The sequence below is a fragment of the Erigeron canadensis genome, chromosome 8 (genome assembly GCF_010389155.1).
Source record: "Erigeron canadensis isolate Cc75 chromosome 8, C_canadensis_v1, whole genome shotgun sequence".
Lineage (NCBI taxonomy): Eukaryota > Viridiplantae > Streptophyta > Magnoliopsida > Asterales > Asteraceae > Erigeron > Erigeron canadensis.
The window spans coordinates 28,874,989-28,900,681 of record NC_057768.1 but is presented as its reverse complement, the minus strand read 5'-3'; the positions used below and the strand labels follow the sequence as shown (position 1 = coordinate 28,900,681).

General features: G+C 33.3%; 3 protein-coding genes across 4 annotated transcripts; 2 read left to right on the top strand and 1 right to left on the bottom strand.

The window, feature by feature from the left end:
• Positions 1–9,649: 9,649 nt before the first annotated feature.
• LOC122578759 (metal transporter Nramp5-like) lies at positions 9,650–14,030 on the top strand. 2 transcript variants are annotated; one of them, XM_043750791.1, is made up of 13 exons: positions 9,652–9,846; positions 10,023–10,101; positions 10,210–10,250; positions 10,349–10,427; positions 10,716–10,820; positions 11,232–11,341; positions 12,006–12,187; positions 12,287–12,356; positions 12,497–12,670; positions 12,748–12,852; positions 12,943–13,074; positions 13,156–13,251; positions 13,346–14,030. In XM_043750791.1, the coding sequence occupies exons 1-13, from the start codon at positions 9,709–9,711 to the stop codon at positions 13,682–13,684; spliced, it is 1,650 nt and encodes a 549-aa protein (XP_043606726.1). In that variant the 5' UTR covers positions 9,652–9,708; the 3' UTR covers positions 13,685–14,030. The 2 variants fall into 2 exon arrangements, with proteins under 2 accessions (XP_043606725.1, XP_043606726.1); XM_043750790.1 differs by having other exon boundaries at positions 9,650–9,846; positions 12,943–13,251.
• Positions 14,031–17,521: 3,491 nt separating this feature from the next.
• On the top strand, positions 17,522–20,368 carry LOC122610568 (metal transporter Nramp5-like). The gene is made up of 13 exons (XM_043783546.1): positions 17,522–17,653; positions 17,814–17,892; positions 17,966–18,006; positions 18,091–18,169; positions 18,263–18,367; positions 18,495–18,604; positions 18,697–18,878; positions 18,978–19,047; positions 19,171–19,344; positions 19,430–19,534; positions 19,627–19,758; positions 19,844–19,939; positions 20,021–20,368. Exons 1-13 carry the CDS (start codon positions 17,522–17,524, stop codon positions 20,366–20,368), a joined length of 1,653 nt encoding a protein of 550 aa, XP_043639481.1.
• A 357-nt stretch (positions 20,369–20,725) lies between these two features.
• Positions 20,726–25,615, bottom strand: LOC122578605 (probable inactive leucine-rich repeat receptor-like protein kinase At3g03770). Its single transcript, XM_043750596.1, has 7 exons — positions 24,134–25,615; positions 22,902–23,035; positions 22,012–22,255; positions 21,569–21,759; positions 21,439–21,488; positions 21,238–21,355; positions 20,726–21,150 (listed from the first exon to the last, which is right to left on the bottom strand). The coding sequence occupies exons 1-7, from the start codon at positions 25,542–25,544 to the stop codon at positions 20,890–20,892; spliced, it is 2,409 nt and encodes an 802-aa protein (XP_043606531.1). The 5' UTR covers positions 25,545–25,615; the 3' UTR covers positions 20,726–20,889.
• Between the last annotated feature and the right edge of the window lie 78 nt (positions 25,616–25,693).

The window sequence follows — 25,693 nt, the reverse complement described above, 5'->3', positions numbered from 1 at the left end:
ATCCCCAAAGGCGGCTTTTTTTAAAGCTTTTTGCTATTATATTAAACATTTGTAATAGCTTTTTTTCTTCCATTATAGTGCAAATACTTTTAATAATAGGTTGAGAAACTCCATCAGAAGATAGTCTCTCTTTTATATGTGCTAATAATTTACAACACTTTAAGTGTATTCAGCAACGTGGTTTGAATCAGTGGTAAATACTTTGATCTCTGGAGACAGGGGTCATGAATTCAATTTTTATCTCATGCAAAGGCCAGAGGTCCTTTTCTACTACTTAAATAGAAACTGGAAGCAGTCTCTCTATATTGGTAGTAGTAAGGTTTGTCTACATCTTAACCCCCATACACCGTCGACGTATTGAGGCTCAAAACTCACATAAAACGGCAGTGATTAGTTTCTTTCTTTTCTTTTTTTAAATGTTTTTAATGGTTTTTTTCATTGAACCAAATAGATTTATGAAAACTTTTCAAAAAAGCATTTCGTAAAAACATTCACGATTAGAGATGTTCCAACTAAATCACAATAATAATTTGAGGTATTTTTTAAAAAAAAATTATCAATTTTTTTAGATTTTAACAAAATACCCACAAAAATAGAAATAATTTTGGAAAATCGCAATGAGATTGTTAAAATCGCAATAAGATTATGAAAATCGCATAAAGATGATGAAAATCACATAAATAACATTGAAACTCGCATAAAGAACTTTAAAAATCTTATAAAGAACATTGAAAAATTGCATAAAGATTTCAGATTCGCATAAACAACTTTATATGTACAAAATCTTTATACGATTATGTAAAATCTTTATGCGATTTTGTTAAATATTTATGCGATTTTAGAAATCTCATTGCGATTTTATATAATCTCGTTGCGATTTTTGGAATCTTATTGAGATTTTATGAATCTTATTGCGATTTTTGAAATTTATTACGATTTTCTTTGGTATTCTGTAAAAATCTGTTTTTATTGTATAATCAAAAAACACATTGTGTTCAGTTTTATATCACAATTTGTTTTTGATAGCGCGTGAAAATCAGAAAATTATTCAAACACATTGTAATATGAACCTAACACAACGTGTTTTCTAAAAATAAAAAAAATTAAAAACACATTGTGTTAAATTTCAGATCATAATGTATTTTGAACAGTTTTCTAAATTTAACCAAAATTTTACTTTTCAAATAATCACAACCCTATGTTTGATATAATAAAAATTGCGAGCGCAAAATGTACGTTCTCCCGCTCCCATGCACAAAATTGTATCACCTCTTTCAAACTTTTTGTTATAAGGTTTTGTGGTTTTGGTTTTGATTTTAATTTTTAATTTTTAACTTTTTGTTTTATTATATATTTTCTTTTGTAATTATTGATTTTTTGGCATTTTTTTTTATTTTGAATTTTTCTTAACTTTTGATCAAATTTATTTTCAACATTTTTTTTTAACAACTTGTAAATTTTGTTGATTGCATTTTTTCGAACTTTAAGATGTTTTTATTTTAATTCCTACATCATTTTTTGGGCCGGTAACATAAATAATGGTACGGTTGTGGTATTACGTTTAAAAAAAACCCCGATAACCACAACAAATATAGGCGTTTCAGAAACCGAGACCACCTAGTTAGAAGTATTTAAGTTTGCTACTTTTTTTCTTTTTCTTTTTTTTTTTATATATCTTCCCTTACCTTTTCTTTGATAAGGTTTTATGGAATTTTCAATTTTACATTTTAGTGAAACGATTCCATTACTACCTAATCCTTAAAAAATATGTTAAAAACTTGTATTATAATAGTTACTCACAAGTTGAAGAAGACAACCTATATATGACCACAATAATACAAACTAACATTATGTAGTTGTTACATTTTTTTTTTCTTTTGTCTGTACGTGTCCAAGTTCAGTATTTAAATTTTGTGTTGACGTAAAAGTGAAAACATACACATTAAAATATATTATCAAGTTTATCACTAAAATAAACTTCTTTTTGGTTTTATGATCCCACAAATTTGAATATACGCTTCTTCGATATTGTTTTCTAAAGGGTGATAAACAAAATAAGATTGTTTTTATTTAGTTTCATGACAAGTTTTTATAATTTATTTATACACGGAGTATATATATTAAACTTTAATTACATATCATCTGTTAAAAAATACTTGAATTATCAATCAGCTAGTATAGTAACTAATTAAAGTTATATAGAATTATATGAATAATTAAATAAACACATAAAAAACAAATTTATCTAGTGGCCAATAAAACTCATGAAAGGTATTACAGTAGGAAACACATAGATCACGACAAGGTGCCTGGCGGTTCATTTCGAACATGAAGAGTGAGTGTCTCGTTTAGTTTGTTAGTGCATAATAATAAGGAATAAAAGTCAGATTCCCCTTGCTTTGTATTGAAATTAAATTTATAAATTTTCTTCATGTACAAAAAGGAGGTTGTACCGCATACACGTCGAATACCTAAATTCTGATAGGTGTTATGTTTTACTCAAGACTAATGGGGCCGTATACTATCCATACAATCAAATTATTATGTCATATTAGGGGTATTTCGATTGCATTTGTAAATAATTGTTGTGTTTAAAAAATAATTGTTGTGTTTAAAAATTATATATGTTCTGAAAATCACGTCTCTAACTTATATTTCCAAAATTGTGTTTTCTCTTTATGGAAAATATAATATCTTAACTTTTTTTTTCCCCAAATATCTATACTATCTTATAATAATTATTACATTCTCTCTCATAAAAGTGTTAAATGAAAAATTACCATTTTACCCTTTATAAATTAATTTACATCGTTAATCATTTATCTTTTAAATTACATTTACAAAAATTACTTACACAGTTGCACCCACCATGAACAACACCACCACGCCCACTGTCAGCACCGTCAATCGTCGTCACCACCAAACCGCCGCCGCATCACACGGGTACAATGCTAATATTTTTTCATTATTCGCGTTATACAAACGAAATAAGCAAATAACTATCTCAAAGAGCAATCACAAACTACACCCTCTTAGTTGTCTCATTTTTAGATGAAAAATTAAAAAATAAATAATGAAATCTTTATATTGCATCATTTTGATGCCTTATTAGTCTATAAAAGTAACATATCTAATGTATAACTAATTATCATTATTTAAGTATTTAATAAACATTAATTATCTATCAAATAATCGAAAAAATAAGATTTTTTTATTTTATACATAGGGATATTATTATTAACTATTTGGCGGAGAAATACATTGTTGCATACATGGAATTGAAATGGTTTGAAACCAGATCGAAGTCTAGTTAGCAATTGATTATTTGATTTTGAAAGGATTAAGTGATCGAAAAATCAAGATGAGCCAATGCCTTAAATAGTTAGACACTGTTACACAATAATATAGCAAAAAAACAAAAAAAAAGCAGCATGATATATAGATACAGAGGCTGATGAGTTAGAACATGTAATGACTTACTTCATTCTAGTAAGAAACAAACGAGTAATTGCATTGCCTTATACCAAAATCTTTTTAGATATGTCTTGATGATTTGACGACATGACCTAATAATAGATAGGAAAAAATGATCCGTACTGCAGACTTTATCTAAGCTTAGGTACTGTCATTTTAAAAACAGTTACAAATTAAACCTTTGAATTAGATAAACACACATAACCTCTTGAATTTTATATAACCTCCTCTCTGAATTTTTACATAATATCCCCTGTTTTACCTAAGATATGTACTGCATGCTTTATTTAACCTTTACCCGATAGATAGATAGATAGATAGATAGATAGATACCAACTCATAAAACAATAAATTATTGAGCGGGGGAATAGTGCTATCAAACTGCATATGATAAGTTCACTCAGAAAGTTTTGAACTTCAATTTATTTAGTTGAACGTATTTATGTACTCTTACTTAATTACATATGTGAAACTAGGATTTTGATTTTAAGAGTTTTAAACCCATTTCATAAAATTTGTTGATGAACCCAGATGAGGTGATAACCTCATTAATTTGTTTGTATATTGAGAAAATTAGTTGAATTTTATTTTTTAGTTGTGTACGTGTGACAAGCTGATTGAATAAAAAGAAAAGAGAGATCTGATTTTTAAAAAGAATGATACGAGTATATCTTGATGTCCGAAATATGTATACTACTTGTAAATTTTTAAATTCGGTATGCGGTACAAATCAAGAGTATACATTACCGATCAAAAATAAAAAAATAATGCATAAAACTTGGAGGGTACAATCAAGTCAAACCTTTTTGTACATAAACGTACTTAATCAAAACCAATAAGTCAATGACCGAAACATTCCAACTTAACGAGTAACCACTTAGTATACTATCCACGGATCGAGTACTTGATATATCAACCTAAACAAACTTCAACTAGCACCCTATCACTAATTAGATACATAAACAACGTCGTTTATAGACTAATTGTCTTATTGTTGTAAACTACTAACACGGTGTACCCGCACAATACAACGGACGTGGCGGCAAGCACGGTCTGGTGATAACGGTGTTGGTGGTGATGACAACGTTGAGTGGTGTAAGTTGAGTTAATTCTATTTTAATTAAAGTTGGATGGTAGTGAAAATATTTTATGAGTTTAAAGTGTGAATTGGTAAGATATTAGGACAATTAAGTAACTTTTTTGATGACTTATAAAAGAATTTATGAAAGGAAGTTGAATCATTTATAAACTAATATTTCCTTTTAGTATTTTTAAAATTGGGATGGGGTACTTGGGTGGGGTTGGAGGTGGAATGGAAATTTTTTGTAAAATAGTAAAGATAAGAGGCAGATATAAATCTCTTGATATAACATCATATATAAACGGGAAACTTCATAAAAAGTGACAAAACTTGGGCTTTATTTTATGACACCTTTAGTACTGTTCGTAAGTAAGCTCCAAAAAGTTTCTTTTAGTTAAACTTTGTAATGACTAATGATCGTAGTTTCATGGTTTTTTAATTAAGAAGACAAGACTTGATTCCCATCATTTATGGGTAAGGAATTATACATTAGCAGAACACTCGGGTTTTTTTTAACCGGTCTCACTATATTAGTAGGCGTTTCAAGGGGAAAATCTTGAGGTATGCACCATTATAGTACTTAGCAGGATCCAACCCTCATCCCCTCTGTAAAACTTTAGTGAGTGGCCACTTAAAAGATGAGAAGAAGTTGCCAATGTGTGACTAAGCCATTTGATAAAGGCTAAAGTTCAAGTCTTAATTTGTATATATAGAAGTATTTGGGATAATCTAGGAGTATAATTAGATATGGCAAGGACAAAAACAAAAATGATGAGAAGTCATTAGTCATGTGTATTACTCTATATATGAAAGGTCATGTTTAATGAATTGGTCCACCTTGCGTGGTACTATCAAACTGTTGTCATGTCTTAGCCCGTATCCTCGTTAAAATTTTATTACGTTCAGTTTTCTTGGGGGGATATATTATTGGTTTTCTACCTAATTGTATAGAGCAAATTGGAAGCCAAAGAAAACAAAAGCTAACCTTTTGTTAATTAAATTAAAAGCTGACAAAGCCAGTGGTGGTATATCCGGCCCTAAAAGCAGAAACTCCAGTTTATGCATATTGGCAAATTAAGCCCAGCGTTACTCATTGATGTGGTATGAGCGTTGGGAAGATCAAGTTTAACTCATTGATGTTTGTATTTGAACTTTTGAAGTCTAGCAAGCTGGCAAGTGTTTGTTTACACATATCTAGTAGTGGTTAATAACAGTACTTACTGGCATGATTTTTTGGTAATAACGTTATAAGGTGTGTATACCAATGTTTAGAAGTTGTTGAGTCATGTTGGTACTCATTTGTTGTCATGCTAATGGTTGAAGCTCTTGAACTCAATAAGTACTGTGAGTGACAACCGACAAGGGTAAGATATTTTCATGTTTATACAAACCAGAAGGGTATATCCACATGATGTGACGATGGACCGATGGTGATGGTGGTCATGATGGATGGTGGTAAGTAGCGGCGGTAGCAGCGGTGGTGGCGGTGAGATGTTGTGGTGTGGCGCGTGTCGGCCGTGGCGTTGGTGGCGACGGCGATTGGTGGTGGTGGCGTCGGCGGCGTCGGCGGCGAGTAGTGTACGTTATTGATGTAATGTGATTTTGATAAATTGTTAGAAACTTAAAATCTAACAAAAATGAGTTTTACTTTGTTTTACTTTATAACATAATATAAATAGTTGTTTGGACGTTAAAATGGGTTTTGGGTTTTTGTACTAGCAGTTCTTGTTAAAAAAAAAAAAAGGTACCAAATAGCGCCGATACCATAACTTCGGTTCGGTATTTTTTTTTATTAATATTTTTTTTTTTGAAAATTAACTTTTATTCATAAAACACAACCCACAAATCGTGGGTCAACCCCAATATTTACATGTCTGTGCTATTTACAACATCGAACAGGTTCTAACTATCAAGACTAACTGTACACCTTGACCGGTTCCTAAACCAAAAGAAGCTAATTGTCTTTATCTCTTGAAAGACCTTATCGCCATTCGTTTTTTCGTTGTTGAATCTTCTATTGTTTCTTGCCCGCCATAAACACCAACAAGTCACAAACACGTACAATGCCTCTAAAAATCTTCTTTGTCGCAGCTGCAAGTCCCAAATGCTTCTCTATACTAAAAATATCGGTTCGGTATTCGATTTTGAGTGATTTCAGTTTCGGTATATATCATGATTATGTACCGCATACTATCTCTACTTAAATTTATTGTAAAAAAATTGATAAGAAAACTACACGGTTTATAAGGCCTCAGCCAACCGTCGAACTAGTTCGTGCTCTTCCTCACTGCCACATCAGTTTTTCTCTCTCCTAAAACACATCTTCCTCACTCACTACCAACCACACCTCTTCCTCACTTTCTTCCTTAACTCTTCCTCAACTTTTATTTTATTTTAATATATCAAAATATAAAACACAAACTTAATTTTATTTATTAAAAAACATTACATTACATTTAAATAAAAACACAATACATTAATTAAAAAAAAACATAACAAACAAAGTACATAATTAAAAAAACACAATATATTTAAATTAAACTACATTATTCAAACTAAATAAAACTACTCGTCGCCCTCGTCCTCGTCGCCCTCGTCCTCGTCGCCCTCAAACTAAATAAAACTTGCTCACCCACTTTTCTTGCAGGTGTTTTCGATATGCAAGGTGAGCCTTCAAGTCTTTCCTCGACAGACCCGTAGGAATCGGTTTTGCCAAAAAGTTCATGGCATCCCTAATCTGGGCATCTTCCAAAGCCTCTTGTTGGGCTCGAAGATACGCAGTAAGAGTTTGGGCCGCTTCCGAACCCGATGACCGGTTAGATGTAGCATCGGACGAACTAGACAACCTCCAGCTTACGTTACGACCCAGTGGTCTCTTAATGGGGTCGTCACCAAATAACCCCTCAAATGATTGACCCGTTTGATTTGCAACCGGGGTCGAACCACGAGGAGTGTCATCGGCAGTCAAATCTACCGCCGGAGCCGGTTGCCTACTCATTGAGGCATTGTCGTTCCAAAAGATGACCATATCATGAAGAAGGTCATAGCAGTTCTGGTAATGCCAATGTTTCTCCCCTGTCGTTCTCTTGTACAACTCTACGGCCGCGTCGGACACATGTCTGTCATCCGCTCCGCTTTATCGGCCCTGCTCACTAACTCTCTTCAACGTCGCGCCAAACTCCTTAACACCTTTTTTTATCTTGTTCCATTTGCCATGTACATGGCTTTTCGTATGGGAGCCAAACCTTGTTTCCCTGTTGAACATATCCACAAATTTTTTCCAAAAAATGGCATCTGATTGATTCTTACCCACGAGAGAGTCCTGCGAATAATGCACCCAACAACGTGCCAACAATTCGTGGTCATCATTCTCCCAGTTTCTTTTCTCAAGCGGTTTCTTGGGCCTCATTCTTCCCCCGGCACGAGCACGAGTTTCAACTTCATCTTCATCTTCGTCATCAGCAGAGGTGACACTACCCACTTCAGGTGATATAACCGGGTTTGATTGTTGTGGTTGTTGTTTTGGTTGATGTTGTGGGTGGTGTTGGTATTGGAAAGCCATTTGAGCATGGGCTAACGCTATTCGTTGTTGTTTGCTCCAATTATGACCCATATTTGGATTGTAACCCATATTGTTATAAAATGGTTGTAAATATGGGTTCACGAAACAACTTGCAGAAGGACCCATATTGGGCAGTGGGTTTGAAGAACCAGTCGGTTGGCTTGTTTGCCCTTGGTTTGTTGATGAACTCGCCAGTGACGCGAAGTCGAGAACTTGTTGCCACATATCGGCACCAACGTTTTGTTGTTGGTTGAAGTTATCATTGTTGTTGTTCATGATTTTGGTTGGGGGAAGCTAAAGAACTTTTTTAGTTTGAAAGATAGAAATGAATGTATGTGTGTGTTATTTGAAAATTGAAAGTGAAATGAGAAATGGAGGTGAAATGGTTGTTTAAATAAAAAAGGAATAAAACAAAAAAACAAAAAAAAACTACCGTTTGATATTCAAAATTTAAAAAAAAAGCTATTTTTTTGTTTGATTCTCGGTTGGACCCCACGAGCACGCTCCACCTTCCGTCGTCCCATTTCCTTCCAACGACAGAGGCCAGTCGACGGACTCCACAAACATGCCGCTGCCAACGGCTTCGTCGTCGACGGAGGCCAAAGACGAGCCACGAACGACCCGTTGGCTGAGGCCTAAGTACCCGCGGAGCCACGTGGAAGCAAATTGAAGTATGCTCACCATAAATTTTATTTAGTCCAAATTAATTGACTTAGTATACTTTTATATTATTTAATAAAACAAATCATTTATTTTTTCCCTTAAACTTTCAGCTTTTGAAAACCAAACATATATCTCTCTTTTATTCACTAATTTAAACATCCTTATCTAATATATCTATAATACCCTTAACGAAATACTAATTTACAATATAAATTTCCCAACACTTAAAATAACTACAATATCATCTTTAACATCAATCACTTTTACATTTATCACCATCATCGCCCCCCATCGTTGTCCAACTGACATCCCCGTTGCCGCCCCAACCTCAGTCATCACATCCCCCACCACCGCATTACGCGAGCATAAATCTAGCTTCCAAAACATAAATTCCTGATTGGTCCCCTGTACTTAATTCTGGATTATGCAACTATTTATATGCAAGTTTGGGGTTAATTAATCAAGTCAACACATCCAACTTAGAAGATAAACATACAACTGTTTTCAAATACGTAGTCATAATCAGGAGATACGTAACAACTGATAAGCTTTGTAAACTCAAAACAATAAAACTACAAATTTTAATCAGAATATCAGTCCTTAATTTTGTTTATTTTACGCGTCACAATCATATACTTACATTGCATTATTATTTATAAATAACTCAAAGCAATAACAAAACAATTATGAAGTCACGCCCGTTTTTAAACGGCAATTTGACTTTTCTTTTAACCATGCATATATCCCTAACATTTACAATATTCATAATACTACTATTATAAATATGATATGGTATCCCTCCAAAATTAGAGTATTAATTACCGTTGAAAATCAGGCATATCTCTTATATATATCACTTCTATCTAAATGCATTAGTCTCCAAGATACATAGACAATATATCTTCATAAGCCAGAGCAAATAGAGACGATGGCCGGGATGCAGAACGAACCACGAGTTATAGGAGGAAGCAACCGCATTTCAGCCATTGACGTGAGTGGAAACACAACTCCTGTTATTAACAGCAAAGACTTTGATCATCAAGACATTATTAACGGCCCTGATCAGGTTAATTAATTTCATGCATCTTGCACATATATATATTTTCCAAATTTTGTATCTATCTTTTTTATTCATTTGCTTGCACTTAATAGTATACTGTATAATGGTGAACCCGAAAGATAAGGTACACGTACTTAATAAACTATTTCTCTAATTGTGCGTAAACTAACTGTAATTCGCAGAAACCTGGATGGAGAAATTTTTTCTCATTTGTTGGTCCTGGTTTTCTAGTTTCATTGGCTTATCTTGATCCCGGAAACTGTAAGTTTCATCTTGGTCATATCTCTTTAATTATATGTATCTCATATATATATGAGTTAACTTATTTTAGCAAATTAATTTATGGACCGATGTTTTGTATATACGCAGTGGAAACTGATTTACAAGCAGGTGCAAACCACAGATATGAGGTAATAATTAATTAAGTTAATGTTCATCAAAAAATAACATTCATAAATGTAGTTTGAAAAACTACCATATAATTTGATTATTATGTATATATTTTCAGCTACTTTGGGTGATCTTAATCGGGTTAATTTTTGCACTTGTTATTCAATCTCTTGCGGCAAACTTAGGTGTAAGCACCGGTAAGTTTACCAACTTGATCTTCCTATGAACTTATCCGTGCATGAAAATATTTTAAACTCTAGCCCAGAATTTAATAACATAAGTATATCTTAAAAAATAAGTCTACTATTGTGTACATTCAGCTTTTAGATAATGGTATTGTATATTTGTATGTATGCATAGTTGTATGTTTTTAAGTGGTCAAATACATACAATAACAATTAGATACACATATTATACTCATTTGAAGTTGAATAGATACTACTGTAGATTTTGGGCTACAGTAACTATTTACATTCTTAATACAGGGAAACATCTAGCAGAGTTATGCAAGGCTGAATACCCAATTGTTGTGAAGTATTGCTTATGGCTGCTAGCTGAAATTGCAGTCATTGCGGCTGATATTCCCGAAGGTATGTATATATTTTTCCATAATTACCTTATCTATGAAGATTAATTTACTTATAAGATAAATCTCTATAAGTTCTTGCCTGATGTTTGTATTTGTATTTTCTCTTTTTACAACAAAATACATACTACTCTCGTCCCAATTTAAATGTCATATTTTGACTTTCTTAGTCTTTTTTCTTTAACTTTGACCGTAAATATTTTTGTTTATGTAATATAATACTTGATGTAAATTATATGAATCAATTGAGTTTTAAATGTATTTCCATTGATATAACTTTCATCAAGTATTATGTAAAATAGACAAAAGTATTTGCGGTCAAAGTTTTAAGAAACAAGACTAAGAAAGTCAAACTAGGATATTTAAATTGGGACGGAATGAGTACTTATTTTTCATCGATATATTTGCATGGCAGTGATTGGGACAGCCTTTGCACTGCATATCTTATTCAAGATTCCAGTTTGGGTTGGTGTTCTGCTCACTGGTTTTAGCACCCTTCTGCTTCTTGGTCTCCAAAAATATGGTGTAAGTTTACTTTTTTTTATTAGAAAGCCGGCCTGCAATGCGGAAATTTCTTTTATATATTGATGTACTTTATATTATTGCAACAAAATATTTAGATGCCTTTTCGGCCTAATTAATCTATTGTCTCATTTGTTTGTTCTTATCTTTTTTGACTGTTTGTCACATTCCATACACAAACTTAAACTTCATATATTGTATACTGTCTCTATAGTTTGACAGCATAAAAAAATGCATGTTCTGAAGTTTGGAAATAAGAATTCTAATTTACAAACATTGCCACTAGCCAGAGAGATTGCTGTATAATTGGACTTAATCTTTATAAATATCTGTTTGAAATGTGAGACCAAAAAACTAATATGGTTAATTGGAAAAAAGAACGAACTTGGAGCCCTGGATGATAATGAAAAATTTAGGTCCGACGCCTGAACAAGCCTCTACCTTTTAATTTTAAAAGATCTAGAATTGATTTGTCCAAGCAAGTTCTATCACGACATGATTCACTTTAAGTGTTACCATATCTTTAAAATGTGTAAAAACTTTGTTGTTGCAGATACATATGATATGACAACATGCTTACAAGTGCCTGGATTGTCTATTTGTTTTCATCATTGATGTTTGACTTCATCTATACACATAAATGTACTAATCACTCACTCTTATACAGGTCCGAAAGCTAGAAGTGCTGATTGCCATTTTGGTTTTTGTCATGGCGGGTTGTTTCTTTGGAGAAATGAGCTATGTGAAGCCACCAGCTGGTGATGTACTAAAAGGAATGTTCATTCCAAAACTTAGTGGCCATGGTGCCACGGGTGATGCCATTGCGCTACTTGGTGCACTTGTTATGCCGTATGATCCTCTTTTCAAAATCCTAATGATCATTGTTGATTCTGCCTAGAAGAATTGATCTTTAGAGTGTCTTAACACATATTTCACTCTTTTTAACAGGCATAATCTCTTTCTCCATTCTGCTCTTGTTCTGTCCCGAAAGATACCAAATTCTGTCCGTGGGGTCAATGTAAGTCCTTTCATGAACAAGCACACTCATCAAGATTAAAACCTTTAATTAAGGATATATCATAGGTTTGTCTGCAAAAGTAGACCTTAGAAGTCAAAGCTGACTTAATTTGCCTTAATGGTCGATACTTTGTATTACAGGATGCATGCAAATTCTTTCTGATAGAAAGTGGAATTGCTCTATTTGTAGCATTCTTGATCAATGTTTCAGTCATTGCCGTTTCTGGTACCGTTTGCTCAGCCAAAAATCTAAGTGGTGACGAGTTGGATCGTTGCAGTGATCTTTCCCTTGACTCGGCTTCATTTCTACTTAAAGTACAAGCTCTATCAGATACAAATCTTATAACTTTACCTAAACGAAAAATATTTATAGATGATATATTATTACACAGAATGTATTGGGGAAATCCAGCTCGACCCTGTATGCTATTGCGCTACTAGCTTCTGGCCAGAGTTCAACCATCACTGGCACTTATGCAGGACAATTCATTATGCAGGTCAGAAAAGTTCTTTTCATTATATCTCATTTTCAGTGTCACCCTATCACAGAAGTGGCGGTACTAATCACGACCTTCATGCTATTACAGGGCTTCCTGGAATTAAGGATGAGGAAATGGCTCAGAAACCTCATAACAAGGTGCATTGCCATTACCCCAAGTCTAATAGTGTCAATCATTGGCGGATCTTCTGGAGCTGGAAGACTAATTATCATAGCATCGGTTTGTATCTGTAATTTTACAGTTTTTGCATATGCTTTTCAATTTTCTTTGAGACTAAACTTGTTTTACAATATTTGGCAGATGATATTGTCATTTGAACTTCCTTTTGCCCTCATTCCACTGCTCAAATTCAGTAGCACAACTATAAAAATGGGTCCTCACAAAAATTCCTTAATAGTGAGTTTATCTATCTTTACATTTGCGGTATATATATCAAAGGTACTTGAAAATTGAAATTCATTAAGAATAATTAGTCTTTTTCCTTTTGCAGATCATCGTCTTCTCGTGGGTGCTAGGTCTTATGATAATTGGCATCAACATATACTACTTGAGCACCTCATTCGTCGATTGGCTAATTCATAGCACTTTGCCTAAAGTTGCTAATGTGTTCATTGGGATATTAGTCTTTCCAATCATGGCCATTTATGTTCTATCTGTGATTTACCTTATGTTCCGTAAAGATGCTGTTGTCACCTTCATCGAACCAACAAAACTTGATGCTAGTGCACAAGTTAGCATGGAAAGTGGAGAAAACGATAATGATAGAGGACAGGAGTTGAGGAATGTTCCATTTAGAGAAGACCTTGCTGATATCCCACTTCCGCAATAGTGCAACTAAAACATTCTACTCCCGGAGGGAATTTGATGAAATGAAATTTGAATTTTTTCCTCGTCATGTTAGATTAACATAAGAAATTCTAAATTTCATTTCACCAAATTCCTACATATTCTGTGAACCAAACAACCCTTAAGCTTGATCGATCAATCTTTGTGATCAAGCCTTAAGCTAGGAAGCATCTTCTTGCCTATAGATCTTCGAGTTTCAAACTTTGTCATATACATCCGAAGTTATATGTGTTATTAAGGGTAGAGTATTTAGTTATTTAAAATATATGTATCTATACTAATTTGAAAAATATTTGAAGTATTTATATTATGCTTGTATATCTAGTAAAGCTTTTTTGTTCAATTAGCAAACTACAGCTTCAATTTAATATAGTAAGCAGGTATTGTAAAGTACTTGTACATACTTTAGTACAAATTGCATTACTTAAGTACAAATTACATTACACACACCATCAAATTATATTTATTACTTGTACTAAGAAGTTACAATTTCAATTTTCGACCAATATGAAAATTGATATTTATTATACTTAGTTATTTACTTATTATACTTTTAATTAACTATTAACAATATTATAACTTCTCTAACTATTTGTGCATTGAGTATATAGGCAAAATGGATAATTTATCATCAAAAGATTTCATTAATCATCACATCTGTCTCCAATAGCAAATTTTTTTATGTTCGTGGACGATTTAGAATGAAAGAAGTATTTCCCATTGCATAGGATTCTGCTATTTCAATCTTACACAACTGTGGAAATAAATAAATAGACATTACATGAAATAATTGTCACCAGATAATCTAATTAGACTACATACATTTAAGTCAAAAAATTTATCATCTTTAAATAATTTAATCAGAAAAAGCTTGTCTCTTATATTACATAAACACGAACAAAATCGCCTAACAATAAGAATGAACAGTTAAGTTATACAAAAGAAAAGGTAAAACAATGCAATTAGAAACTACACATTTTTCTAAAGTTTTACCTTAAAAGTTTAAATAATGTACTGATTAATGAGCCCATATAATCACCCTCAAGCCCAATACTACTTATGAACCCATATGATGCAATGAATGGGTCCTTAGTGAAATTTTCCAATTTCGTCAGCGGGCTAAAGCCCATCCAAATTACCCCTCATGGAAATCCATAATTTATAAGTGAATTAGAAGATCCTCAATTCGACCCCAAATGACTAAGTTTTTACATCGATACATACATAAAACTTTTGTCATTTTAAATATATATAAAGCTAAAACAGTCTTGTTGGAAGTGAAGTGGACAAAAAAAATTGTACTCTAGTAACGGTCTAATTTACTTTGTACTTGTTCGATTTATTTGAAGTTTTGAACCCTGGATTATGATTGCATAATCTTTCATATTTATACTTGTATATAAATTTAAGCGTAATAGAAGAGTCATAAATATATTTAAGTTTTAACTTTGTTGACCCTCTGACCTCTGTGTTTGTTTTACATGCAGTCCATACGTATTGATAACTTGCTTATGGCGGTTTGGCTCATTAAATAATTGTGACTAAACATAGTTATAAGTGTGAGATTAACAATAACTATAAATTATTATAATATTAATTAAGTTCATTCATTCACGCATTTGTATTCATGTAGTGTCCATTTAATTTATAGTTAAGGGATAATGGCATACGAATGTAACCATCTATGACAAAATGGTTATGTAATATAGTGTTCTAGTCGGGTGGCTATGTAATGTATGCACCTATATTTTTTGGGCTATACTATGTAAAATATGTACGGACCTTACATAGTATAGCCAAAAAAATACATAGGTCCTTACATTGATTGACCCAAATAAAAAGGTCCTTACATTATATAGCCAAAAAAACATAGGTGCATACATTACATAGCCACCTGAGTAAGTTACTACATTACATAACCATTTTGTCATAGGTGGTTATATTCGTATGCCATAATCCCTAGAGTTAAACAGTAAACATGAACATAAACAAATACGAGTACTATGGAATATATAACTTTTTTTTATTAATATATACACAACAAACCTACATTCTTTTTAATTATCTGTCTGTTTGCATTTTACTATTTGTTCATTTCTTTAGTTAAATTAAGTGACGAACTTTGTCATGCTGTTCCATATGTCCACGAGTCCATCTATTCATCTTTAATTATTTCTTTATAGAAGGCCCTAAGAGGAAAATATATAATAGAAAAAAATAGAAGTATAATAAGATGCATTAGGAGCATGACCCGACATCAACATCAACATACGAATATACAAAGTTGAGATAGAATTTTGCCAAATAGTGGCATGAATCATACCGCTTATCTCACATTATTACAAACAATTAGTTAAAACCTATATTATTTTAAGATTCATAACTTTAAATATCATAAGTCTCTATAATAGTTCATAATAATAGCTAAGACATCGCTATAACTAAATTTGATAGATATACATATACATATACACTAGAACTATATCCCGTGTAAAAACACGAATTGTATAATAACTTTTTTTTAAAAATATTTTTGAAAGTATAAAACAATGAATCATTGATTAAAATACATGTTTTGTTTATTGTAAAAACAATTATAATAACTTTTCAAAGAACCTATACCCATTTATTTTATATAATTAAAATAGTTAGTGGATGATATAAGGATGACATAAGAAAAGCTTTGTTGGCTATGCTAGTTTTTCTTATGTCATGCTTCCATCACCTTTAGGAAGTGTTAATGGTACCACAAGTATTGATATATATACCACAAACGTGTAATATTGGCTTGTATAGTATATTTCAAAACTTGTACAGTGTGGTACAATAATTAAAATTTATGATACCACTATCACTTCTCATCTCAAATAAATGTGTTCTTACATGTTTTATACAATCTTTAATTCCTATTTTGACCCTTCTTTTCTGTTTTTAGATTTAACTAGTTAATTATCCCGGGTTAAACCCGGGTATTTCTAAACAAGTTTTGTAAATACATGTTTATTATCATAATGAAACATAAAAAAAACCGTAAGTAAAAATATCTATATTTTTAAAGGCAAGTAAGCAATGTTATTATATATTAGGTTTATTTTACATTAGGCTTAAAAGATTTAAAAACTTTCAAATGAAGGGACTAAAATTTTAAATTCAAAAAATGATGTCATAAATTAATTATATAAAAAATAAATAATTAACAAGAAAAAGTCTAATGATGCCAAATAAGATTTTTTTAAAAACATATTATGTAATCACAATCTTACTTTATTTATATAAGAGAAGAGATAGGCTTAATTAGTCATATTTTATATAACAAGTAATCTATGGATTCTATGAAAACTTTAAGTTTCCCGAATGAACCTTTCACATACGGAATGTATAGATATACAAACATACGTGAAGGTCATAAATAATTTGACATATGTGTCAACAAAAATACATAGGCTGAGACAGGAAGTAATGACATGAATTAAGAATGGGTCCAATTAAGTCCTCTGGACTTAACTACTTATAAAATTTATATGGGTTGAGTCTTTTATGTATGATGATGATTGTATATATAGATGTGTCATCTGTATATGTATATGTCTTTATCAATATGTTCAAACGGCATTGGCAGGTCTCAAAAACCATGCAGCATATCCATACCATAAAATTATAAAACCAATTTATATTGATCAAAACTAAGGTAGTCATTATCTGCAGCAACCTTGTATAAATTGCTACATTTGAGTGATGGCTTTACTATCAACTCCATACTTACTCAGCTTTGGTAACATATATACATATATATATATACCAAAGAGAGTGAGAGACAGACATGGCAGGGGTGCAGCATGAACCACGAGTCACCGGGGGAAGCAACCGTGTTGCAGCACTTAATATAAGTGGAACTACTCCTAGTCCTAATAATGCAGACTATGATCAGAAAGACATTAACCATGATGATCAGGTCACTTATCGGCTTTAGTTTGTTTGCTTTTGTGTTTAAACATTTGTATTAACTAGATGTTCCATAAAAACATGTTATAATATTTGTGACCATGAATATCAAATGTGGACTATTTTGTCCACAACATGCAACTGACAGTTTTGAAAATGGTAATCTTCAGAAACCAGGATGGAAAAGTTTTCTATCATTTGTTGGCCCTGGTTTCCTAGTTTCATTAGCGTATCTCGATCCTGGAAACAGTAAGTATTAGTAAAATCTATTTGTAAGTTAGCTTAACCCTTGTAAGCTAACACGTGTATGGTTTGTACACAGTGGAAACTGATTTACAAGCTGGAGCAAACCACAAATATGAGGTAAAACTTCAGGCCTATGACAGTGATAACTATAGCTCAAAAAACGATGCCGTTTTGATCATTGTCCATCTGTATATTTTGCAGCTACTTTGGATCATATTAATCGGGTTAATTTTTGCACTTGTGATTCAATCTCTTGCTGCAAATCTTGGAGTCAGCACTGGTAAGACTGTCATTAGTCCCATGAGTTTATTAATGTATTGAGAAATAAAATTGGTATCTAAAAGCTAGTGTGCTTATTTTATTAAAAAATCAGGGAAGCATTTATCAGAGTTGTGCAAGGCTGAATACCCGGTTTTTGTTAAGTATTGTCTATGGCTGCTAGCTGAGATTGCAGTCATTGCTGCAGATATTCCTGAAGGCATAATTTCTAAACTTATCCATATATATAACAAATGTGGTGAATTAATTGAAAATCTTTACTCTTTTGATGGTGTAAATTTATGGCTTTCGTTTGACATTGGCCTGCTTTCATTTGACATTGTCAGTGATTGGAACGGCTTTTGCACTAAACATCTTATTCAAGATTCCGGTTTGGGTAGGAGTTCTTCTCACTGGTTTTAGCACTCTTCTGCTTCTTGGCCTCCAAAAATATGGAGTAAGTCTTATAGAGTCTATGAATCTGATAGAATAGTACTAGGACTATGCATATTATGTTCAAGTGAGGCTTAACTTTTGACCATATTTTAGGTGAGAAAGCTTGAAATATTGATAGCCATTCTAGTTTTTGTGATGGCTGGTTGTTTCTTTGGAGAGATGAGTTATGTCAAGCCACCGGCTGGTGAAATGTTTAAAGGAATGTTTGTTCCTAAACTTAGTGGCCAAGGCGCCACTGGTGATGCCATTGCTCTGCTTGGTGCCCTTGTCATGCCGTACGATTCCATTACCAAACATAACTTCTCTTATATTTTTTTGGTATTTTTAAAATCTGCCATAGTTTATCTTAGCATCAATTTCACCCTTTTCAACAGGCACAATCTTTTTCTCCATTCGGCTCTTGTTCTTTCTCGGAAGATACCAAATTCAGTTCGTGGCATCAATGTAAGTCCTTCCACCAAAGATCATTTGTAAGAGTATAACTATTCAACAAACTCCTCTAGATCAAAATTTTAATTCATAAAATTTGAGCTCTAATAACTTCTTGGATCAAATTATGGATTACAGGATGCCTGCAGGTACTTTCTGATAGAGAGCGGAATTGCTCTCTTTGTAGCATTCTTGATCAACGTCTCCATGATTGCTGTTTCTGGCACAGTTTGTGCAGCCGAAAACCTGCAGAGTGGCGATGCTGATCGTTGCAGTGATATTACCCTAAACTCAGCTTCATTTCTTCTTAGAGTATGAGTCTTATAGATGTTAATCCTACATCTTTTATGACATCAGTTTTGACAATGGACTTATGGATCTGCATTTTACTTTGCAGAATGTTTTGGGGAAGTCGAGCTCTACTCTTTATGCAATTGCACTGCTAGCTTCTGGCCAGAGCTCAACAATCACGGGGACTTATGCTGGTCAATTTATCATGCAGGTCGGTTAGCAGAGAGTTTTCTTTGTTGAAATATTAATTTATCAACCACCTATGTCAAAGATTTAAAGTTGCATACTTGTTGCTATTTATAGGGTTTCATAGATTTAAAGATGAGGAAGTGGCTCAGGAACCTGATAACAAGGTGCATTGCCATTACCCCAAGTCTAATAGTATCAATAATTGGCGGTCCTTCTGGAGCCGGAAGACTTATTATCATAGCATCGGTTTGTATCATCTATCTGTCACTATATTAGTATATATAAACATCCATGTATCTTGGTAACTGATTATTGTGGGGAAATATCGCAGATGATACTGTCCTTTGAGCTTCCATTTGCACTAATTCCACTTCTCAAGTTCAGTAGTTCAGCTACCAAAATGGGTCCTCACAAAAACTCGATTATTGTGAGTCATTGATTGTCATATATTTTGCATCTATTACAAGTATTGGAAGTTAACATCAAGTTATGTTTCATCATTAAACAGATCATTGTCTTTTCATGGGTACTAGGACTTATGATAATCGGTATCAACATATACTACTTGAGTACAGCATTTGTCGGCTGGCTAATCCATAGCAGTTGGCCAAAAGTTGCTAATGTCTTCATTGGAATTATAGTGTTTCCTGTCATGGCTATCTACATTATATCTGTGATCTACCTTGTGTTTCGTAAAGACAGAGTTATAACATTCATTGAGCCGGCAAAAGGTGACCCTAGTGCTCAAATTAGCATGGAAAATGGACAATATAGTGCTGATAGAAATCCGGGTTTGATGAATGCTCCTTATAGAGAGGATCTTGCTGACATCCCATTGCCACAATACCGTAACTGAAATTTCTCAAACGAATTCTAAGATATGACTTATCTCTCCACATTTTGATGTACTTCTGTATACCAAATAAACGATAGCTCTGAGTATCATTGTAATTGTTTGCTTACCCAATATATTGTACTTCTATACATTATGGAATGAATCTTAAAAGTAAGCAACTTTGCTGAAGAAGGATGACCTGCAATCATGGAATCAAGGTCTTAAACAGAATCAACACATAAAACTAGCAAAATGATCTTTTGCGGTTTGGTCTTTTACTGTTACTCCAAGTAAAAGTTAAATAATGCTGCATCAACTAAGTAGATGTTCAGGATGACTATCCTAAGTCCTACCCAACCAACAAAATTCATACCTCCATTTTAACTTGGAATAAAAAGTGTTCGTGGGGTTTGCTCAATAGGGAAATCGTTCAAGCACACTTTCCATTTCAAACCCCGTGAACAAAACTCTTACCTTATACTTGTACACATAGAATGTCAGGGATGGTGTTATTTCAGAATAAATACACAGTTTTTAACCTATTATTCAGCTTCGTCTACAGACACAACTGTATCACTTGGTGTTGAATTTTGACTACTAAAATCTTGCATTGATGACGTATGAGCTTGAGATATAAACTCAAGATTCCATAACACGTCATCAATGGAAGGCCGGTCCTTAGAAAGGCATCTCACACAAAGCTCCATTAGATTCTTTAAGGATTCATCACAGCATTCCTTACGAACCGAAGGATCCAATATGCTCCGTCGAGCTACCTCATCGGCCACCAAACTTACTTGTAACTAAAAGAAAATCAAAAACAGAAAGTATAAATGTACATTTTACTTTTCTATTTCATTTATCTACTAATATAAACTGGCTGGACTTACCATATCTTTTGCTATAGTTATATCATTGATACAAATGATCGCTCTTCCAAGTATGAGTTCCATTAAGATAACTCCCAAATCGTATATATGATCGTGATCATTCTCCTCAATGTCAAATCTGAAAGAACGTAAATAAACATTAGTGATAGATGTGATGAATGTTTGATCACCCATAACAAGTCCAATGTTAATTCTGTTTACCTTTCACCAAGTGTTTCACTTGATCTGGAGACAGAATGTGTAGAAGCCACCTGCAGTCAAAAAACCTCCTATGTTGAACTAACATCTTGGATTTGCATACATAAGACTTTAAGCACGATAAATTTTATACCTTAGTTTCTGCTAACAAAGGAAGATTGTAGCCACTGATCTTCACATGAAAACTTTGATCCAACAAAACATCTGTTATTTTAAGGTTATTCGGGAATAGCTTTTGTGTGACCCGCGTGTTAAGAAATTGTATTCCTTTTGAAATGGCGATAGCAGCTGCAAGCCTTTGTGCCCAAGAGAGTTTCTGTCCGGCTGCCATTTTTATATCCAGTTAAGTTAAATCACTTTTGGTGTCAAGCAAACCAATTTTTAGCTTTTAAATATTTCAAGGATCTGCTATATATAGAAACAAATTGTCGGAAACTATACAAAACTATAGTAGATATATGAATACACCTATTTGATTAAGCAAATACTCATATCTATTACGAATCTAAACATCTATATTTCATCTTGAAAGTAAAAGCGTGAATCTTTTTGTTTCGTAGATAAATGAATACTGACCATTTAAGGAGGCTCTGAGTGTTCCATTTGGGACAAATTCAAACACGAGAAATACACCACGGATGATTGATGACTCGTTTGGCTGGCGGTCAAAGCAGTGACCAATGGGGTTGACCAGGTTGGGGTGCTTGAGTTTAGAAATGAGCTCAATGTAGCGAGTACAGCTCTGAACAGTACACTTCTTTTTCGTTTTGATTTTTCTGATAGCGATCATGGTGCCATCACCAAGCTGTCCTTTGTAAAGCTGATTGCACATATGACAATACCATATGTCATATATAGTGTTTTTTCTAACACAAACAATACCATATGTTTTAAAGTATGTTTAGGTGAAAAAGTACTTCGTGAAAAGATAACCGGTGAAATGTTGATGAAGGCCCAAGCCCAACCATTGAGGACCAGGCCTTTTTGTTTTTAGAAAATCAAAACAAAAAGAGGGAATCACAAAAATGGGCATAACTTTTGCTAGAAGGCTCCGTTTTGGGCGTGTGACCAGTCAAAACGACCGCAGAAACGAGATGCATCAAGCTGCAAACGCCAAAGGCAGTTTGGTCAACCTTCGAGCCCCGAAATGGCCTTTTTCTATGAGTTTTGGACCATTTTGTATGTTTTTTCGGTTTTTTTGGACTTTCTTTTGGTTATAACTTTCGGCCACTTGTATTTTAGGGCCCATTCGAATTTTGCAGCTTTATTTATATGTATCTGGACATGGGGAAATGATCAGTTTATGATAAATTAAAAATTCATTTTTTCCCTATTCACAATGTGTGTTTAGTGTGAGAATCTAAATTATCGGTATTCAATCTGAATCAACGATAATTTGAAGAATTGTTTTCCGGGTATTCTTTGAATCAACGGAATCAATTAGTTATCTTAAATTTCCAACTGACCTGGCCGTGAGAACTATTGCCCAAATGAGTCGACGTGTGGAAGTTATTTGTGGCCTCGACCAGTTCCCCTAAAACATAAGTTCGATATGCTGGAGATCCAAGAGCTCCCAGCTTCATTGTTTCTGATATGTATCCTGCAATTTATCATTTCATTTCTTAGCTGAGTTTCATTTATTATATATATTAGTGACCTATTGTATGGTTAATGACTAAATATAATGGCCACATTCATTTATTAGATATATTAAACGTAACCTATTACAGATTTACAGGTACAAATTAGCACGGGTCTGTGAAACCCATATTAAAAGTTTGTACATTGCTTAAACACGGATCTGTTAAACCCGAACAAGCAAAGGTGAGTACGGGTTTGCTAAATCTGACATGTTGGGGTAAAAAAGAGTTGCACAAACCAGTGTATAAAAGAAAAAACAGAAGCCCGGCTTTTTCTGCATCTCAGGTTTTGAAAACAATTTAAGCAAAATTTAAATTTTGAATACAGGTTTCATAAACCAGTCGTAACTGGTTTTGAAAACTCTTTACTTCTCATAAATTTGTGCAAAAAGGCTGTACTAAATAAAATGAAGGTCGTTTTTTTCACTGCAATAAAATGCCCACTTTGTTTTATGGTTAGTTCATAAATGGCATAATACATAGCTGAGAGGGTAACCGTAATTAACGAATAACTTTTAAGTACAAGTTAGTCAAATTGTATCGGGTTGGGTTGGGTTGGGTTAGCCTGGCACGCTTTTGATCTTTATATGTTGGATATGAGTTATAGGTTCTATGGGTGGCAATTCATGTTAAGTCAGGTTGGGGCCTTGGGGGTTCGAGATGGCAGGTTAGTGGGTTGAAACTACCCAACCCCAACATGACCCGACAACAAGATTGCATATTCAACACCTAGCGTGTGACCTGCTAACTCAAAAATGGCTTGTACTAACCTTTCAACAGACGGGTCAAACAGATTGGTTGGTTAGTTTCTGTCTAAAAAGTTCGTTTTTGGTTCAAACAGGTCAATGGGTTGGGTTTAGACATGATTAATGTTCTGTAACTTTAAAAATCATCAAAAAACTATAACTCATATCCAACATATAAAGATCAAAAGCGTGCCAGGCTAACCCAACCCAACCCGATATAATTTGAATTAACATACTTGCCATACGGGTAACCTAACCAAAAAACTTAAAGCAGATACAAATAAATTTTGATTTCAAGAAAGTAAGTCTTACTTGCATCTGTGAGCATTTTGATAGTATAAGCAGGTGAAACCTTTTCAAGTAAAACTCTAATCTGAGGTGTAGCTGCACATCCACCTCCAAAAAACTCACTTCTAATAACAACCAACACCACACCAAACACAGCAAACCCTCCAACCACAACACCTCCAACAACACTTGAAGCAACCACCACTTTAGCCTTAGACGTTTTCGACGAATCGTTCCCATGACTTACAGGCGGATTTATCATAACAGCTAACGCTTCGTTATGACAAAACGAAGCGTTATGCTGTTGTTTACGGTCCACATTGGTCAAACAGTTCCCATTATATAAAACATTACTATTACTACTAGTACTAATAATACTACTATCTCTTTCCATGCAACTAGGTAACTCTCCAGTAAACCTATTAAACGAAAAATCGATATATACAAGTTCATTGCCACAAGTTATGTTTTCACTTAGCTTTCCAGTAAACTTGTTTCTAGATATGTTTAAATAAGATAATGCAGGTAGTGAAAACAAGAACTCTGGAAATGGGCCATTGAATTCATTCATAGAAATATCGAGTTTTTGAAGCTGGTAAAATGATTGTAAATCATACCCTTGAATCCCATTAGTGAAATGGTTATCCTTAAGTACTAAAACTAACAATCTGTTATGCAAAACAGGGAAACTAGGACCAAATTGGTTTTTTTCAATGTTAAAAACTTGAAGGTTAGTCAAGTTCTTGTAGTCAACTGGGACATCACCATATAAACGATTTATCGATATATCGAGAACTCGAAGAGAGACTAATCGAGATATCGAAAATGGTAAAAATCCATCAAGGGAGTTGTTTTTTAAGCTTAAAACAGTTAAGGATGAAAGTGAATAGCCAATCCAATCTGGGATTTTTCCCGAGAAGTTGTTATGATCAAGAACTAGAGTTTGTAGGTTTTTTAAGTAAGAAAGCTCAAATGGTATATGACCATGAAAATAATTTGAACTAATGTTTAAAATTTCCAAATCTTTATAAGTGTTAGCTAGTATAGAAGCTGGTAAATGGCCATTAAGGGATAAAGAAACTAATGAGAGTACTTTTAAGCTAGGAAATATATTGGAAATAGTGTCAAAAAATTCTTTTGTTGAAATAGTTTCATGGGCTTTGTTGTTGATATTGCCACTAATGTGAAGTTGTGTGATAATGTTGTTGTAGCAAACAAGTGTTAAGGATGAGTTTGGTGGTGTAGGAAGATTTATGGCAACACTAGATGTAATGCTACTAGGACAATAATTTGTTGTGCCTCTTGCATGGAAAGTTATGAGTAAAGATTGAAGGGTTAGTAAGGGTTGAGAATGGCAATGGTGGAAATGTAGAAATGGTATGAAGAAGATGAAGAAGAAGAAGAAAATTTGTAACATGATGAAGGAGTTTGCCATTGGATGTGTGTTGAAAGTTGCACATTAGATTCTTTGCACAGAATTTTTGTAGGATTAAATTTACCTTGTGAAACTTGGTTGTTTTTGTATGAAATCAATATAGTACTTTACCTAACTCAATATGATTATACATTTATACTTGTTGTAAT

Excerpts from the sequence above, each read along its gene's own strand:
- LOC122578759 (XM_043750790.1), top strand. The coding sequence starts at position 9,709 with ATGGCCGGGATGCAGAACGAACCACGAGTTATAGGAGGAAGCAACCGC. Across the intron at positions 10,821-11,231 it reads TGCGGCTGATATTCCCGAAG|TGATTGGGACAGCCTTTGCA; the intron begins GTATGTATATAT and ends TTTGCATGGCAG. Across the intron at positions 13,252-13,345 it reads CTCACAAAAATTCCTTAATA|ATCATCGTCTTCTCGTGGGT; the intron begins GTGAGTTTATCT and ends TTCCTTTTGCAG.
- LOC122610568 (XM_043783546.1), top strand. The coding sequence starts at position 17,522 with ATGGCAGGGGTGCAGCATGAACCACGAGTCACCGGGGGAAGCAACCGT. Across the intron at positions 18,170-18,262 it reads AAATCTTGGAGTCAGCACTG|GGAAGCATTTATCAGAGTTG; the intron begins GTAAGACTGTCA and ends TTAAAAAATCAG. Across the intron at positions 19,048-19,170 it reads ATTCAGTTCGTGGCATCAAT|GATGCCTGCAGGTACTTTCT; the intron begins GTAAGTCCTTCC and ends TATGGATTACAG.
- LOC122578605 (XM_043750596.1), bottom strand. The coding sequence starts at position 25,544 with ATGGCAAACTCCTTCATCATGTTACAAATTTTCTTCTTCTTCTTCATC. Across the intron at positions 23,036-24,133 it reads CAAAATGCTCACAGATGCAA|GATACATATCAGAAACAATG; the intron begins GTAAGACTTACT and ends GATAAATTGCAG. Across the intron at positions 22,256-22,901 it reads GCAATAGTTCTCACGGCCAG|CTTTACAAAGGACAGCTTGG; the intron begins GTCAGTTGGAAA and ends ATGTGCAATCAG.